Source organism: Oenanthe melanoleuca, chromosome 3 (assembly GCF_029582105.1).
Source record: "Oenanthe melanoleuca isolate GR-GAL-2019-014 chromosome 3, OMel1.0, whole genome shotgun sequence".
NCBI classification, from domain to species: Eukaryota; Metazoa; Chordata; class Aves; order Passeriformes; family Muscicapidae; genus Oenanthe; species Oenanthe melanoleuca.
Window position 1 is genome coordinate 91,228,200 of NC_079336.1, and position 19,108 is coordinate 91,247,307.

Consider the following 19,108-nt stretch of genomic DNA (forward strand, 5'->3'; position numbering starts at 1 on the left):
TTACTTCCGTGTCCCATCTGTCAAAGTGGTCAAGGACAAACTCTAAGCCCATCTGTGTTTGATATGGACAGCTGGGTCTAGTGCAAGCCATCCCACCCAGCCCATGGTAGGTTGGAGCTATGTGATCTTCAAGCCCTCCAACCCAAACCATTCTACTGCTCCTTGATTTGATTTGCTCCTTCCCCCAGTGGGCTGCCATGCCACAGGCCGCAGTGCCCACAACATGGAACCCCATCCTCCGTGACATCAGCCCCAGGGCCAAGGATACCCTGGCTGCTGCTGCGGGCATTGCGGCTGTGGCTGTGCTGCTGCACGGAGCCCTCAGTGCTTGCAGCTGACACGCGCCTCTGGCAGCCATGAATGGGCTCGGCCTCCTCGTCCTGCTCACCGTGCCTGGGCTGGCACACGGCTTATGGGACAACTGTGGGTAAGTGGCCCCAGATGCTGTAAGGGAGCCATGGCAACACTTGGGGCCTTCCCTGGAGGGCCTCCCTGTCCCCCTGTGAGAGTCCATCTGAAAGCCTCTCATTTGTTCTGCCCAACGACCCTTGCCTGAGGCCTAAGAAGACCCCTCAAACTGCACCCCCATGGCCGGGCCACAGCTTCCCAGCCCCATGGGGAAGCCTCAGTTCCTTGCAGCAGCCAGGTGCTGGCACGGACAGACACACAGCCCATGGGCTTCCCTGGCCTGCTGTGCGTGCAAGCCCTTGAGGGGAGGGCAGAGGGCTGAGCTTCAGCCTGAGCCACAGCAGGCCAGGAACAAGCATGGAAATGACTTTCTTCTTGCAGATGGACCTGCGGGCTCCGAGCTCCGCCACCTGTCTACAGACCCATGACTTATTCCTATGGCAATGTGTCTTACGGCATGACACGCATCGTGGGTGGTGCAAATGCCCTGCCAGGGTCCTGGCCATGGATGGTCAGCATCCAACATCCCAGGATACGAGACCTGAAGCATCTGTGTGGAGGGTCCCTCATTGGCCACCAGTGGGTCCTCACAGCAGCTCACTGCTTCGACATCATTTTGTAAGGAGGAGCAGGGAATGGGGACATCTCATAACACCAGCAGGTGCCCTCTTAACAGCTCCACCTGATATTCCCATCCCCTTCCCTCTCAGGCAGCCCAGCTGCCACACTGCTCAGGAGAAGCCTGGCCCTGTGCCAAGGCTTCCTAGCAGCTTCCAGATTGACATTCCCCCAGCCTAAGGCATACGAGGCAACTCACACCTGCCAGAGCACAGCTCCCTCTCTGCCTTGCCAAGCAGAGCTCTGGCAACTGCTGGGCTGCTGTGGCACATGGCTCTGCTCACCCTCAGCTGTCTCTCCATGCCTTCTAGTGATCCCAACCTGCTGTATGTGGTGATTGGAGCCACTCAGTTGACTAAGCCAGGCCGTGAGGCACAAGTGCGCCATGTCAAGCAGGTGCTGATACACTCTTACTACAATTCGAATAACATGAAGTATGATATTGCCATTCTGGAATTGGACCATCCTGTCCAGTGCAGCCAATACATCCAGCTGGCCTGTGTGCCCGATGCCCAACTGAGAGTGTCAGAGCTGCAAAACTGCTGGATTGCTGGCTGGGGTTCCATTGCTGAGGGAGGTGAGTTCCCAAGAGACATTTCTGGGCCAGCACAGCACGTTGGGGTGAGGGTTTGGGCTTCCCCACTGCAGAGGCCAAAGCCAGACTGCAGGACATATGCCTCTGTAGAGATGGACCTGGCCATCTGCTTGCTCCCCAGAGGCAAGCAGCAGCTCCAGTGTCTCTGTAAAGGCAGAGCAAATAAATTGAGAAATGGATCCCTCACGAAAAGCCTTGGGAGGAGAACTGGGAAGGAGTTGCTAGGGGCTCATTCCTTTCTCTGCTCATAGATAGAAAAGCGAGTGATCACCTGCAGGAAGCCAAGGTCCGGCTCATCAATGTCAAGCTCTGCAACAGTAGCCACTGGTACTCAGGGAGAATCCACACCCACCACTTGTGCGCTGGTTACCCAGAGGGCAAAATCGACTCCTGCCAGGTAGGAGCATGCCATGAGCCACTCAGCCCCCAGCAGCACCAGCAGCACAGGCAGCACTGCCCCAACACAGCCCAGGCACTGCTTTGCACGGCCACTCAGTCACCCCCCCAGCCCCTGCTCCCCCAACTGCTCTGGGGCTTCCCACACACTCCCCATCCACACCTGCCTGCCCAGTGCCCCCCTTGTGCCACAAAGCCCAGAAAGCCCAGCTAGTGCTCTTGGCAGCCCAGAGATCCAGGTGCCAAACGCCCATCCTCTGCACATCCAGGAGCCCTGTGCAGAGAGGACAGAGAGAGTCCTACCCTACAGGACCCAAAGCCATTCACAGCCAAGCTCCTGGAGGCTCCAGCCCCTGGGCAGAGCCTTCCTCTGCCTGGAATACAGCTCTGGCAGGGGCTGTGGGAGAGAAGGAGACAGCCCAGTGCAGACAGGGGCCACCAACACCACCTTAATCCTCTCTGCTCTGCTGCAGGGTGACAGCGGTGGTCCTCTCATGTGCCAAGAGAAATACAGTGACTACTGGTGGGTCATTGGAATAACCAGCTTTGGAAGAGGCTGTGCCAGGGCAAAGAAGCCTGGAGTCTACACCTCCACTCAGCACTTCTATGAATGGATCCTGTACCTGATGAACCTGAGCCCAGATGAAAGTTTGTTTCCAACTTCAGGGGCATGTAGTCATTATCTGACCACTTCACACCCATGGAGTCATTATTTTACCACCCCACAACCCCCTCAGAAGCCATGGCCAAGACCAACCCCCTCTCTGAAACCAGGGCCAGTACCAGGAACATTGGGCAAAGTTAACTTCTGCCCATTTCCTATCAAGATTCTGGTGGAATTCTTTACTCGAGTGAAGAAACTCCTCCAGCAGATCTTTGCACAAAGCATATCTTGAGCAGCAGGACAGCAACAACCGAGGCCACACTGCAGTGCGAAGCAGCCTTTTCCTGCTGGGCAATGCCTGCTGATCCAAAGGCAGCCACAGTGTCAAAAGCCTGCTCTGTCTTGCCCACACTACTCCTCCTCTCTTTTGTGTATGCAGACACCACAGTTACCTGAAGTAAAGTTGCCTATGGTCACAAGGAACCATCTTTTTGGTCCAATTTCAACTCCTGGGCAAAGCAAGTACTGCTTTTTATCCTCTGTACCTGCAGAATGAGCCTGAGAGGATATAGGGACAGAGTGGCTCCAAAGAGCTCCAAAGTGCCTGGTCAGAGAGGACAGTGCTCTGAGTCACCATGGGCTGCAGAAACCTGGCACATCAAGCCTAGGAAGGGGATAGGGTAAAAGCAGACACCTTGGGGGTGGTGCTCAAAGGCACCTGGGCTGCTCAATAGGGCCTGCTGTGAGCCTGGGCTAAGGGAACACACCTGGGAAACTCCCAAGCATGACAAGGGAAACTCCTGGCTCCTGACTGCAGTGCCAGTGCCCTGAGGCAGAGCCAGATTTCACAGCTAGTAAAGGGGGATTGCTGTGCCAGGGGGTCACACTTCACAGATACTCAAAGGAAGAGCTGGGCTCATTGTGGGGAGAGGAACCTGGCAGGACCAGTAGGAGAGCACACCAGGAATGCCATGGAAGGCCAAGGTGAGTGGGTCAACAGGAGCTGCAACACCAAGGCTGTTTACAGGCAGGGCCAACCTGTGAGTCAGGGGATAAGATCCCTGGTCTTGGCTCCATTTTTGGGAGGAGACAAGGGCAGAGAAAGGGAGGAGTCAAGGAAGATGAGAGGGCTGAATAAGCCTGGCAGATGGAGAGAAGGGGCAATCAAAGAGCACAGACACACACTGCATCTCGGTGTGCTTCTCTGCCTGACTGCTGCACATAATCCTCTCAGGATGGGAAAGAAACTCTTTTGCCCTTATTTTCCCACAGCCAAACGGCATAGACAATGGTCTTTGGCTTAGAGCAGGAGCATCCTCCTCTGTCTACAGTTGCTCTGTGTCTCTGACCACCCTGGCATGAGGGTGCCCCAAGTGCCTTCATTAGTTCGAACCCAGAACAGCATAACAAGGGCATGGAGCATGCCAGAGGGCATTTCTCTGGCTGATGTGGCCAGCACAGACTGTGGTGCACCTGCATTTCACTGCACCTTCTGCAGGAAGGATGATGCAGCTTGGGCACTTCACTGCTCACCCGCTGTGGCTGTGACTGGATTGGCTCCTGAGCCAAGCAGATACATGTTTCCTGCAGGAGCCCCTTCCCACAGTATGGCCACTGCAAGCAGCCACAACAGAAGTGGGCCAGCTGGGGAATATGTGGCATAAATATCGAGAGATGGGAATAATGGAGTTATCTCAGAACAAAGAATTCTTAATGTAAAAATAACAGAAGTAGAAACCACATGGTACCACTGACAGCTTCCAAAGAGCCCGAAACCCAAAAAGCACAGAGGTATATAGATGGGGTGGAGGAATAGGTTCTAATTAGTAACAAGGAACAGAACCATATATGTAGCTGGCAGCTAGCCAAACATATCTCAAAACCAAGAACAACACTTTATTTGTAACAAACTAGTTTACATATTAGTTCCCATGAGACTACTCTTCTTTCTATTCTCTCACCATGATGGAAGGATGTCCTTCCTCCTAGCTAGATGTCTTCCAGGGCTTGAAGCTGAAGCTCTGCATCTGCAGATGAAGCCAGCTCCCTGTCCAGCTCAATTTCCACTACACAGAGTTTCTGGTTTTGGAAGAATCTTGTGGGAAAAAGGCTGCAGAGAGCAGGGTGCCAGAAATTCCCCAGGGCCTGCACAGCCTCATCCTGCGAGATGAGAGGCTTAAAGAAAGCAGCAGAGAGCCTTCCTACAAGGGCAGGTACCAATAGGGCAAGAGCCAGTGGCTTTACAGAGTCAGAGGGTAGCTTTAGATGAGATTATAGGAAGGAATTCTTGACTGTGAGGGTACTGGGGCACTGGTATGGGTCCCTCAGAGCAGCTGTGCTTGCCCCATCCCTCAAAGAGTTCAGTGATAGGCTTTGAGCCAGGCTCTGAGTCTAGTGCAAGGTGTTCCTGCTCATAGGAGACAGATGATAACTTAAGATCCCTTCCAATCCAAACCATCTTATGATTCTAAGATCTGTGGAGTACATTGAGTAAAACTCTGCCTTCTCCAGAAGCACTGATGATCTCCAGCTGTCATTCATTAATGTTAATTAGCATAAATGAGTGTGTCATATCCAGAGTTCCACATTTGGTCTTTTACAATAAGTGAAAATTAAACCAGCAATTTAGTAATAGTTACAACAGACACATCTGCACCATAATGTCAAATTGATACAAACAATCACCTTATCAAATACATGCATTAGTGCCTTCAGAGTGATATGGCTAGTACTCATGAAGAGAGAGCAAGTACTGTATATGAAGTATAAATATGTATCTAAAAATATAAAAATAGCTGTCACAAAGTGTTCTCTCTTGGGGTATCTGTGAGGGACTAGCTGGCAAGGCACTGAATTCTTTGTTGCAAGCTCCTACACGAGCAGGAGGCAGGATGAAGGCAGGACTAGGAACACGAGGATTCCTTACTGCAGTCACAGACAGTTCATGAAATTTAGTAAAGATTGTATTTGAAGAGCAGAGGATAGAAAGATGCACCTGATAGTTTTCTTTTGCTATATATTGCACTTCTTGCATATAGAAGAAGAGTTCTAAACCTTTATTTTGGAGAAAGAAACAACATACTGGAGAAATTCTTTCTGTTTTGTCCCTAGACTGAGTCTTCTGACTCACAGCAGACAGGATAGGGGTGGAGATGGGATGGGCCAGACAGCATGCCTCATCTGATCATTGGAGTTGGATTAAGTCTGGATTTAAGCAACCTTTTCTCATCTCTGCATACTTCAGCATCTCCAGCCGAAATTAATCTACAACAGCCTGTAAGGCTTAACAAAGTTCTGGCTGTGCCTTGTTCCAAATTCATTCTTTGCAATTTGAGGTAATGTGGAAGGCATGAAGCCTAGTGTCTCAATTTGACCATTCTTGAGACTTTCACAATACTCTCTGGAGTGTTTACTCTCCTGGCCTTCAGTTACAAGAATATTTTAACCCAATCTTTTGATAACCTGAATCCTAAAATCATCTTACAGGTTTATGTTTATGAAGGCATAAGATATTTAAGATAACCTGGATACTTTTAAATAATTAAATATTTTTTGTTATTAATGCTGTTCCCTCAGAGCCCTATCATTCGCATTTCTTGATTTTTATCCAAGGATGTGATGTAAACAGACTTTCAGCAGAGAGACAAGGTTCATTCCCACATATACCTAGAGGATGGTAAAAGCCCACAATATTTTTACTTCCCACATTTCCTCTGCATTTTTGGAAGTTTGGGGAGAAATTTGTACCATAAATCGCTCATATCTGTCTTGAAAGTGCCAGACCCCCTGGTTTGAGATTGCAACACTTAGTTCCTTAAATTCTATGTAATAAAGTTATCTACATTCCTCCTTGGTACATGGAGGCTTACATGAAGTTATGAGTGTTGGGATTTGAGTAATTGTAAACTGTACCTAATGCTTATTAAAGGAATAGTTTTGATCACCCATACATGCATCCAGAACATACCAGAGCTGTGCATACTTGATTCCTATCATCTGCTGAGACTGGATTTTTTTAATTTGAAAAGCCATTTCTGGTAATGGAAGAAAACCCTTCCCCTCTGATATTTCTGCCAGTGTGTAGCAGTAGGATGTGCAGCACTAAAGCCAAGAGGGAGACAACCTGTCTGGTTCCTGTTTTTTCTCACCTTGGTGGGTCAACCTTCCAGGCTGGCATCCCTGCCTGCCCTTATCCCTGCACACAAAGGGAAGCTGTTGCTAAGCAGCTGTGGACCATGCATCACAGCCTGGTTTGAAAATGAAGAATTAACTAGATTAGTTTTGATGAAGACAAGGTACAGCAGAAGAACAGGCAGGAGAAAGGAAAAGTAAAATATAAAAGGCAGCTGTGATCTGCGCTAGAGAACAGAGAGTGTCCAAACAGAAGAAGGAATTTTGGAAGCAAAGAAGAAATTATGGAAGAAATACATAGAGAATGAGGTGTTCTTCAGGGCAAGTGCTGTCTCTATGCTTATATATCACTTAACACTGCAAAGCTCCAACCCAGGGATCTTCAAGGAAAATATCATAATAGAAACAAGTGAACAAAAAGTGCTGCCACAAAACCTTTCATCTCAGCCTCTCACTGGTCCTGTCTTAAACACAGCCTCACAGCCACTTTTAGTATGAGATGAAAAGCATGGAAGGAAAAGGGATGGAAATTACTAGTTCAATTTTTTTGTCCTGGGAATTTTTTAGCTCCATTGACTCCTTAAGCTATGCTGGTTTGAGTGACATCAACATTGCAGCCACCTCAGGTGACTGCGTAGTGGCTGGGGACTCACTATATATATTTTGTAACCCTAACAATGTCACTCTGCATTCATCCATAGCTCATAGAGAATTTTTCTTCCAATAAGACGTTCTATGCTAATTAAGCGTGGCCAAATCTCTTTCTTTTGGATTGCCTGAATTCCTGGGCCTGAGAATCTCAATCATAGCATTCCACAAAAAAGCACATTAGCTATTTGGTTTGATATCTGACATTATTATTCTAGAGATATAAAGGCCAAGCAAAAACTATGTGAGATTTTCAGAGCATATTAATGTTTTGTCCTTAATTCATTGCAATGGTATTTATTCCCATCTATGTTCACTTTTCATGAATATTTCAGAAACCTGTTTCACAGGCTGAAGTAGTCTCAGGAAAAAGGAATGCAGATATTGAAGAACATTGTCAAAAAACTCCCTGTACCATAAATGTGATTCTACTGGATACAGCCCCACCAGTCATGTAGTATATGTGTACCCACTGAACTTTTGGTCTAGTTATGACAAATCAATATAAATGAGAATTCAAATATCGTGTATTTAGACTGGAAATTTTACAGGCCAAGAACTGTTTGTTGCAGTTAAAATACAAGTGAATCTGAACAAACATTTCACTGTCTCCTGGTGTTCAGAGCACTGAAACAAAAGCTGAAATAAGGAAGAGTGATCGCTTTGCACCAGTGTAGCTTTGCTTGTAGTGGGTATCAGTCAATCATTTGTTCTGTTTTTTCCCTGCTTTTAGAGGTCTGCAATAGATTTCTAGAAATCTTAATTCACCGATATATCTTCAGACAACTCTCATATGCTACCTAGAGTGTTAAATAATGCAAAAAATATAAATCTCATAGGCTTATTCAGTGACAAAGTTCAACTGGATGGATTTCTTACACAATTCATATCTCTGAAGTACTTTTAAAAAAAAATAAGTCATTGTTTCAATAAATATGGGTTTTCAGCATGTAAATTAGACCTCTCTAGAGAGGTGCTTAAAATTTAGGGATCTCTGTTTTGGTTTTAGTTAGGAATGCAGCTGGCATATCCATGGATGCAGTATCATTCCTGCTTTGCTACCATGCTACCAATCAAGCAAAAGAATACTCATTTTCTGTATTTGAAGTTCATCTTTTCAAATTATCTATTCATTTCAGTAAGACTTTGATATTACTAATCTGAGAGAAATACCAGGGAGATATATAGAAAAGGATGCCTGATCTTCAAGGTCCTTAGTGAGAGAAAAAATCTGCCATTTCAGAGAATGAGTTCAGACTGCCATCTGGGGGATTAGGGCTGAGAAATTCAGCATGTATAGTGGATCTAATGGGATACATTCCAGTAGTCAAAGCATTCCCTGCAAAATCTTACCCAGTTAAATTTTTATTTTGTTGTTCAGTTCACAAATTATTTGCAAACCTGGCCTCATTTCTGAGTACCTGCAGAATTGTTTGTATGAATAATTTTTGACCTAGAATTTTTCTTCTAACATCTCTTCAATATGTTTCTGATCTGTGACTTCAATATGTTTCTGATCTGTTATTTGACATTAAAGTTTTGCTCAGTTTTGTTTGGGTGGGTTTTTTCCCCTGGTTTCTTTTAAAAGAGGGAAGTATAGTAGAGAGTGTTTAATTAACAAAAATCACACTGTCTTAGTTAATGTGGTCATATAGGTCATATCTCCTGTCTGTAATGGTCACCAGAAAAAAAGAAGACCAGTCTCTACTCAATCTCTACTCAATTTCATAAGAAATTGGGGAAATGCTGTCCTAAAGTTTGTGTGTACAATATTGGCTTTGTGCAGAAGTTTTATGACCAATGTAACAAAAAAAATATCTAATGTAAGAGAAAATTTCCACCCACAAAGGCTTGCAGGGAAATCTACACTGGAGTGCAAAGCAGCAAGGGGGGCAGAGCTGCCAAACCACAGGTGTGTGAAGACTGCTTAACATGGCTGATTTTCTGTGGTCATGATAAAAAAGGAATTCCCTATCAACTATCAGCCTAAAAGGTGACTCTACTTAAAGACCTGTAAGAGCTGAATAGAGTTATTTTCTGCAGTAAGTTCCACATGAATTGAACAGTGCATGAAAATATTTGTGATTGCAGATCTACTCTACATAGAGGTAAGTAGGCTGTGACAGAGTAAAAAGCAGGTCTTGTACAAATACTTTCATATAGTGCCTTTTCACATTTTTATCTGAAGTATGTGTTCAGCAGTCATTAGACTAGTGTTTGTATACACAGAGAGAAATCCCCATTTCTGTGCCAGAGACAGTTGCACAGCCAGGCATTATGTTTGGTTTCTATCCATAGCTTAAGAACAGAAGACCTCAGCACAGTACCTCAGCAGGACAACTCCTTGATTTTTTGAGAACCACAAATTTGTTGTTTTCAAGCCATGCTTCCCTTTCCAGCTGAGGAAAGCAGTAGTACCTGAAATCTTTGTGCAAAACTGCAGCTTGAACTACTGTTCTTTCCTTGGTACATTCAGTTTATTATTTCACACATTCAGGAGCAGGAAAAGAGAGGAGATCACAAGTAAAACTAAGAGAAGTAAATCCTAGAGATATACACAGATCCACAGGGTTGTCTGTAATTTGTTTTACATGTTTCTGCATTTCCTTTTTTCATATGGAGGAAAAACCCCACAGAAGGAAACAACTGAATTTCTCACCCTCAGAAGAGGTTTGTATGCCTAACAGTTATTCAGGTAGCAAGGGGCTTATCCACACATGCAGAGGAAGTTACAAATCTGTAGTGAGCTCCTGGAAATTCATTAAAGGATTTCCTGGAAGGAAATGAAATATGAGAAAGTGAAATGGACAGGAAGGACTGGGAATTAATGAAATCTCGAGATATCATTTCCTCTCATGAAATGATGGATATTTTAGAAAGGAAAGGATTTTCCTAGTCCTCTTGGCTCTTTAATCCATGGCAGTGATTGTTCATGGCCAGAGCAGAAATGCAATTGGCACTACCTATTATTTTAAGTACTGTGGATATGGTTAGTGTGGCTGGACTTGCAAATTTGATTTAGCCTTCAGGCATAATATTTCTGCTGAAGTGCTTTCTCTATTACCTTCCCACCTAACCAGAGTAATGAATCTTATCAAAATCAGAGTGCCATTTATTAAGGTGTACTTAAAGATCAGTGCATGTGGTTTTTTCCTCAAATGCTAAGCAAATAGTAATTTGTCTTTAAAATCCTTAATTATAATAATGGAGAATTAATGTCAGTTAAGATATGACTCATCTGCTCACTTCTGCAGGATTTTACTAACTTTTCTTATTTCTGTATGTAGTTCCAGAGAAGCAGAGAGACCAAAGTCATTCTCTCATTGATAGAAGACATAAGAAAAGGGAACATCCATAAATGCCTCTGAGATGAAGCACTGCATGCACTAAGCAAGCAGCTGTGTACTGGATGATATGGTTAGGGGTCCAGATCTCAGCTATGTAACTATGAAAATGGCATGATTTGTGCCTCCTGAGAGGAATAAACAATGTCTAGATAAAGAAGGAGGACAGAGCAGCTGCTAGCTTTAAGCTCTATGTAATTTATTTACCTTCATAGTGCCATGGGCTCCTTAGATTGGCCAGTGTCACAATCACCAAGTGTGCCAGTGGGCTAACAGTTAATCCCATTAGCCTTAGCTGCTTAGTTTCTAAAACTGGAACCAAAATGCTGGATGACAATCTTGCTCAGCTTCATTATTTTAGCTAGACTTCTCCTTCAGATTTGAAGAACTACACAGCATGAAAAACAAATTCTCAAAAGAAATTAGGTTGGCAGGGAAGGAGTTTCTCTTCACCTGTTCAAGCTGCCTGCACAGAACAGCGTGTGTTTACCATGCAGAATGAGAGTGCAATTACAGTACTTACATAAATGGCTTTCTAAACTGGCATTTTAAACAAACATTTCACAAGGATCCTGCTTGAATGCACCTATTATACTAATTTTAAACCATAAAAAATACTAACTCCTTTTTACTATACTTATATAGGTTTCAGGAAGAAAACTTTGTTTCTTGTGTTTCTATTTATGCTCTCACCTTTTCAAGAGTCAGTCAGAGTATTACAATCATAAAGTGGAAGCAAACTGAGCAGCTAACACAGTCCTCTCTTCACAAGCTCATCTCAGAAATGGCATGAATTCTTTTTATACATCATCCACACTGTTCTAGGGAGAAGATATCCTGAGTTTTGTAGCACAGACATTAGCCTTACTACCTTAGCCTCTACACTGCTTTTCACAGATTTAGGAAGACAACATGCCTTTGAACTTTAATTTGGAGGTTTGTTTTTTTTTAACAAAAGCAACTGCAATTCACTCAGTAGCAGCCAGACTTTGTGTACAGGAGCCAGAGCTACTGAGGGAGGGCATACAAAGAAACCAACCCAAAAGACCCTTTGTTCCCTGGAATGGCTGGTTTTGGTTTTATGTTTGATCTATGTATAGTCCTTTTATATTCCTGAGGACTGATTGAAGTCAGAGGAGTGTGTGTGGCAGGAGAAAGCCACGTACAGGTTGTCACTAAAGCTGCAGAGAAACAGAAGTAGCACACACTTCTCCAGGTACAGGAGACAGAGAGGGTGCAGCTCAGAGCAAGAGCTGGTCCTGTGTTTTCCAGTCCAGTAGCAAAACCAATTTGTGATTCCTGTATTTTGCTGTTAGAGGGCAGCAGATATCCTAAGTTAGGTCTGCGGACACCATGACCTACTTCTGCCAGGGCTCTGTGGCATCTGCAATGGCCAAGAGATGTTGCCAACACTCCTTTCAATCTCTGGGTCTGGCCAGCTCAGAAAGTTCGAAGTTTTCATTTTGCAGGTTCAAATTTTCCATGTCCTATCTTTCTCAGCTCAGGCTTTTGTCAGAATTTGAACAGTTTTACAACCATCCTCGGGATGGCAATTAATCTAAAATGTATCACTCTGCTAATGTCAGCAATAGTTCCATCAAGCATGTCCTCAAATCACCTGATGTTTCTAATACTTGGAAGTGAGATTTTTAGAAAAATGTTGTGCTGGACTCTAGAACTATTTTAATTTAGAAACACATTGAATTCACAGAATCACAGAATCCTTAGGGTTGGAAGGGACTCCTGGAGATCACCCAGTCCAACTCCCCTGTCGAGGCAGGAGGGAAACCCACCTGGAGCAGGAGACACAGGGATGTGCCCAGGTGGGGTCTGAATGTCCCCAGAGAGGGAGACTCCACAATCTCCTCTGGCAGCCTGTTCCAGTGCTCTGCCACTATCAACATAAAGAAGTTCTTCCTCATGCTGAGCTGAAATTTATTGTGCTTTAGTTTATGGACACTGCTCTTTGTCCTGTTGCTGGGCATCACTGAGTTCTATGATAAAATTCTGATAAAACTACTTAAGCTTACTGAATTTGGCTTTTAAAACTTGCAGGTATTCCATCAATACTCTACATTCACTCTTTTCAGCAGGAGACCTCCATGACTTTCTCCTCCTTCAGCTCTCATCCATCTGTTACCTTAGGAGTGGGGGGAAAGCAAGGAAACAATCAAAAATTTGGCTTAGGTTTCTGGAAGTCTTTTTAATTTCAACTCTTTCAGTGGTGGTAATTTAACAGTTAATTAAAATATTAATCAAACCTGCATATCCTGACCTAGGATCCTATGGCAGCTAAGTCCTGTGGATTCAGTTCTACAGTATAGGAAATTTATCTTTAATTTAATTTTGTCCATTTGACTACGGTGATTTCCAAAGGAAAATCATCTGTATTCTTTACTCTATACCTATAAATATCACTCAAGAAAAATGGCATTTAATTGGTTCCTCTGGATTTTTAGTATAAGCAGCAGAATGTTTAGATCCAAGTCTTCAAAACAGAAACTCTCAGGGAAAGTGTAAGCTCTCCCTCTAAAGGTGGCATCCAGAAAAAAAAGTGAACAGCTGAATTGTTTACTGACTGCTTGAGCTCAACAGCCCAAGAAATCTAATTAATGAATCCAATCATTCCACACCAGCATCATAGGGACAAATGTGCTTTCAAAAATTATGCAGGCAACAGCATCAAGATCAATCTGGATTTATTTGTTATTACTTTGCCCAAGTAACCAAACATGAGATACCTGGAAATGCCACTGTTAAGATCATAACCAAGACCTGCAATCACATTTCTCACAAATCTCATGACTGATCCTCTGCCTACCAACTTTTATGTGTGAGGTAAGAAAGATTCTATAGAAACCAAGTCATCCCAAACACATTCCTGCCATATTCTCCACTTGTTCTGTACATCTCTGGAGAAAGCAGAACATCACTTTACAGGCCACATTGCAATGCATGTATGTAAAGGAGAATGGAAACTGTGTATAGAGCTTTAATGTTGACATTTGTGAATTTGGTTGTTTAACTTTTAAAGTGCTTGAGTTTCACATTGTTTTAAAAAGCACATCACCTTGTTGAATCTGCACTGACCCAAAAACTCACAGCTTCTGATTCTTCTTCAACAGACTTCAGAAATTCCCACTGATTTGAGAGAAGCAGGACCAAGCCTGTATGAACATAACAGAGTGCCTGTGCACTCTGGAAAGTGCTTCTCAAAGCTGGTGGGGAAGTCACAGCCCCCATAGATTCTCCTTTGGCCACAGCAGTACTTTGATAGCAAGGCCAGCAGCATCTTCCCCATCTCTTAAAAAATTGAAGGCACTACTGGTATTGCAGCCAAAATTGTGCATATAAAAACCAGAAATGTTTTATTCCTTTCTGGCTTCTTGTCCTCTAGAAAGTATCACTAAACAGCTTACAGTGAGAGTTTAAATAAGTCTGAGTTGTATTAAAAACTCAAGGGATTTGTTATTGCACAGTAACTTCTTAGTGGTAAACACTCAACAGAAAATAGCAGAAAAGTCAAGCTCTAGCTTGCTATTTTAAAAAATTACTAACTTTTTTTCCTTTCAGGCAATGAACATAAAAGCTCTTTTAGCAGTGCAGAGATTTAAAAGTTTAGGTCTCATTAAAATTTTGAAAGACGTGTATAAATAAATCTAATTAAGTTGAGTGATGAAATAAAATGTCTTGCTTCTGTGTAGTTTCTTTAGAAATTCCAGTTTTCAGCTGAAAGAGAACATTTCCCATCATAAGGACTTTACCTACTCCCCCATTACTCATTCCTGGATTTATTTAAATAAATAAATAAGTACCTCTTGTGGGATAGGAGACATCTTGCTGATAAAAAGTTATATAAAAGGAATGTTGTTGGACTACTTTTCCTCTTTTCCTTCTTTTTGTGGAAGACAAAGAAAATTCAGCAATGAACTGATAGAAAACTTTGCTTTATGCAGAACATGTTTCAATTTGGAGAAAATAGATGCAAATCCTTTGAAATCTGTGTCCAGCAGCATTAGTCAAACACAGCAACTATGGCAAAGGAGTGATCCATTTTAGTACAGGTGGGTATTTGATAACCTCACATGAGCATTTGTTACCCAAGTCTATTGGGAGTAGTTCCAGCACCTCAGCTGATCTTGCTGTGCCCCACAGGTTATTCCTACTCAGGGGCTTTCACATTGAGGAGAGAGTTTCTGCTGATCTGCACAGCCAGGACAGTGTAAAAGAGCTCAGATAAGGTAAGGAACATCTTCATTATTCGATATTTAGCCCTCTAAGTTCAGAATCTTACCTCATCAGATTTTGGGGGTATTTTTGTTTGTTTTATTAATACAAAAAATGCCTAGAAGTTCAGCATCGTCATTAAATATTCAACAGAAATGTGTGTGTACAAAAGTAATTTCTTCTTTCACCTCTTTTCTGGTGAGTCTGTTTTGAATAGAGGTTTTGTTTCTTCCTGTCATTTTGCACTTCATGGATTGCTATTGCTTTGGAGGAATTATTCAGAAGCTTTCTGCTATACAAATAATTAGTGATCTGCCCAAAAAAGGAACCTTCTACAGTTACCTCATTTTGGACTGCTTCTCTTGGAAATCCTGCCCAAACATATCAGCCTGATTAAACATACTAAATATAAATGTTTCCTTATAAATACAGAAAAAGAAGAAAGTCAGAGGTTTGCAGGTGTGACATCCACTCACAAAGCCAATATTTAATAAAATCCTGTCACAAGGGTAGTCTGCAGAGAGGGCTGTGCCTTGAGAAATTTTTCTGGACAGTAAATGGGGGCCTTTCTTACAGGTTCAGCCTAATTAAGGTTAAGTTTGGAGTTGAGAGAGAGAGAGAGCCTGGAGAACTGCAGCTGCAGTGAGGCTGGAAGTGTGGGCCATGGAGAGACCTGGGTTGTGAAAGCCTTTTTCCTGGGTAATGACTAGTTGCCCAGTCATTACCATTGCCATGTGTGGAAGGATAATCCTCAGATTATGGTTATTTTTAGTGGTAGGATTCAGGTTTGGGTTGAGTGTAAGCCTAGAGCTGCAGTTAGAGTGGGTCTGCAAGGGGCTGCCAAAGGAAAGTGTGATCTGTAAAGAGAACAGGCTGGCAGAAGTTTTCTTATGGGAAAAGAAATATGGGGTGTCCATCAGCCTGGACAGTGGAATTGTCTGCTCTCCTGTTGGATGAAGATAATGCTCAGGCTCAGTGAATTGTTATCTAGCCATTTGTAATCTTGACATTTCTGCAGATTTCTTGAAATAAGACAACCCATTTAAATCAAATATCATATGGTTAAATATGCCAACATCCTGAAGACCCAGGTCCCTGTAACAGTTTTATTCTAAGCAGTTAAAGGAATTATTTATTACTTCACCAAGTATCTTACTTTTCTCTTAAGCATTCCTGCCTGACCTACTAGTTTAAGAACTCATTCCTTTTTCCCAGTCTCCTATTTTTCAAGTCCATTCCTAATACACTTCTTTTTTTTCCTGATGGACAGGTACTCCACCAAAGTCAGTGACGGCAACAACAGAGCTGTATTTTTGGTATGCATATAGTGTTATCAAAGAAATCAGTTCATGACTGCAGAAACAGTTCTTTACTAATAGCAGGAGTAATTTGTTTCATCTGCAAGCAAAGGAGAAAATGTCGATGTGCTGACTGGTTTGGTGTTTTGGGTTTTGTTTGGTTGGTTCATTTGTTTAAACTGAAAGCAAAAAAAGAAAAAGAAAAAAAGAAAAATTAAAAATAATAATAATAATAAATAAAAAAAAAAAAAGGTAGAGAAAAAGGAAAAAGGAAAAGTTTCTTTGTACCAGTTTCTCTGTAGAGTTTGGGGCTGTCCTGGAATAATTCTGTAGGAGATTCACTGAGACCAGCCTGAGGGTGGGGAATTAACAGTGTTGCTTTCTCAAATAAAAGCTGCAACTTGCAATACAGACACAAATACCCTTGGGTTTTCATAGTGTATAGAGCTGCACCCAGATGTGAATATCACTGCTGGTACTTACCTCCTGTGAAAATAAAGCTTAAATCTGAAGGGAGTGGATAGCAACAATTTGCTTTAATGCTTTTTAGCCACTGGACACACAAACAGAAAGCTTTGGAGATGTGAAGATGCCCGTGGGCATCTGTAGAATGCAGCAGACCTCCAGGAAGCAAAATCATACAAAACAACAGCATGGGCACTTCATTTTCAGAATGATAGGAATTAAAGAATAATATTAAATAAAGAAAAAATATTAAATAAATGGAAAGGAAGAAATATCCATTGCTTTGTGACAGATTCTCCTCCAGAAGAGCCCTTACTCCATGCAATCTAAGCAGGCACACTCGTGCTGTTGCAAGCATGAGGGAGCTGAAGGGATGATTCTTCCCCAGGCAAAACTTCTTGTGAGGTGTTTTAGGCTTGGTTGTGCATCATAGATTGAACTGAATTAAAACCTGGAACACAGAACTGCTCTTGGGGTATGCAGGAGCACTTTGGGTCAGGAGAAGGAGTGGGTCCTGGCCTGAGGCTGCTCCCTGGCCTGGCTGCTCTCTCCAGTGGTCTCCACCTACACCTCTCACCACAAAATATGCTCAAGTAATTTCTGAAAAATGGATGCCATGAGGATAAAAGAGCTATTCATCACTAGTTTTAGAAGGTATTTTTATTGTTTGGATACCCTGACCTAGCTGAATGCAGAAAAATAATTTGAGCAGACAGACAAAATACCCACTAATTAACTTTTACTACCTCCAGTGTCACATTAGTAGCAGGCTGTAGCTGGAAATAATTAGTTAAATGACACCTCTAAAACTCTACTGTTCCATTTTGTAACTACTTTGTCCTAGTTGAGCAGAGTTTGGAGCCAAGGCAATGAACCTGTTGGCACTTTGCTGCTTGCACTGGTCAGCCAGGAGGAGCCTTCTAATGGCTGCAGATGGGAGGAGTGTGACTCAAATGTCAAGTCATTACACCAGATTAAAATGAGAGGCGCTGAGTTTTACAGACCACCAGCAAAATAAAAGCCTAAAGCACACCCAGTAGATGAAGCACATTCCCTCAACCCAGGGAGCAGAGGCTGGAAAACACTTTTCATCTAAAGTCAGAAAAGGAACAGAGACAGCAATGCTTTTACCTCTGTACAAGGCTGTCCAGGTATTACCCCATAATCCCTCCAGAAATCAAGCACAGTTTTACTTATGACCCTTAGAGGTGGCAGGCTGGGCTTTTATTTTCACAAGGGAAAAGGATGCAATACAGGTGTACTAAGATCACACAGCTGCACTTATTCCCCTTCCCAGGGAGACCAGAGCTCCCCCAACACCACCCACTGCCAGCTCCTACAGAGATTTCCTTTCTTTGTTTCTTTTGGTGGATGAACAAAAGGGAGGAAAAGAAACCCAGTGCAAATAGATTAAGGAAAGCAGAGGTGTCCTGGCCAAGCAGAGAAGTAAACTTGCACCAGTATTCCAGTTGAGAGCAGTGTCTGGTGTCCAGAACACATCTTTTGAACTAACTGCATTTTCTTATTATTTGGGCTTTTTAATTGCTCTAAATGTCTAATCCTGCATGTTCTCCACACACTCATGTAACCCATGTCCCAGCTACCTGCACAGACTGCAAACACATGAGTTTTCTAGAGCTCTCAATGCCTCCCATGCCTCTTAACAACCTTGCTGGTGCCAATAGGCACCTCAACCACAAGGGAACCTGGAATATAACTGTGCAATCCCCTTGGCTTTGGAGATGTTTTACTGTTTCTCTTCCTTGGAAGTCGCTGCTCAAACAGCTCCTAAAGCATGAGACCTTTTTCATTTAACTGCTGTGTATGCATTTCTCTTCATGAGGCAAGTTCCTCAGCACACTTACAATGTTTTACACTGTCTTAGCTCCAGATCAGGTCATTGTGCAAAGGGAGTGGGCAGCTGCCTCAGCAGGTCCTGGACTGACAAACATGCCTCTACTCTTTTCTAAACATTAATTTTCAGTCCACCTGCACTTGTTCTGAACCACAAACCTCACCTCTCCTGAAGAGGAGACAGCCCTTGTGCTCCTTCTTTCTTACAACCTCTACAACTGCACTGCCCTCCACTCCTGAAGAGGAGGCAAACCTTCAGTGTTGCTCTTTTATTACCTAAACCACATCCCCATCCCTCCCAAAAGCACAGCTTCCTTCTTCCAAAGATAATCCTCTTGGCTGTAACATTCTCCACCCCTAGTTTCAAGCCCCCACCTTTCTCTCAGGTGGGTGTAATTTAGGTTTAACACCAGCTTTGTTTGATTTCTTTTGGGTTTAGGTGAGATTTTCTTTGAACTTTGAGTCTCTATTATTCAAAGTAAATTAGTTGGCAAGGCATTGCTATAAAAAACTCTCCTCC

The 19,108-nt window shown here is 43.2% G+C and overlaps 1 protein-coding gene across 1 annotated transcript; it reads left to right on the forward strand.

Moving 5' to 3' along the window:
* The first annotated feature begins 2 nt into the window (after nucleotides 1-2).
* On the forward strand, nucleotides 3-3,106 carry LOC130250519 (acrosin-like). The gene is made up of 6 exons (XM_056486252.1): nucleotides 3-106; nucleotides 189-427; nucleotides 790-1,026; nucleotides 1,338-1,603; nucleotides 1,873-2,018; nucleotides 2,491-3,106. The coding sequence occupies exons 2-6, from the start codon at nucleotides 357-359 to the stop codon at nucleotides 2,911-2,913; spliced, it is 1,143 nt and encodes a 380-aa protein (XP_056342227.1). The 5' UTR covers nucleotides 3-106; nucleotides 189-356; the 3' UTR covers nucleotides 2,914-3,106.
* The last annotated feature ends 16,002 nt before the right edge of the window (nucleotides 3,107-19,108 follow it).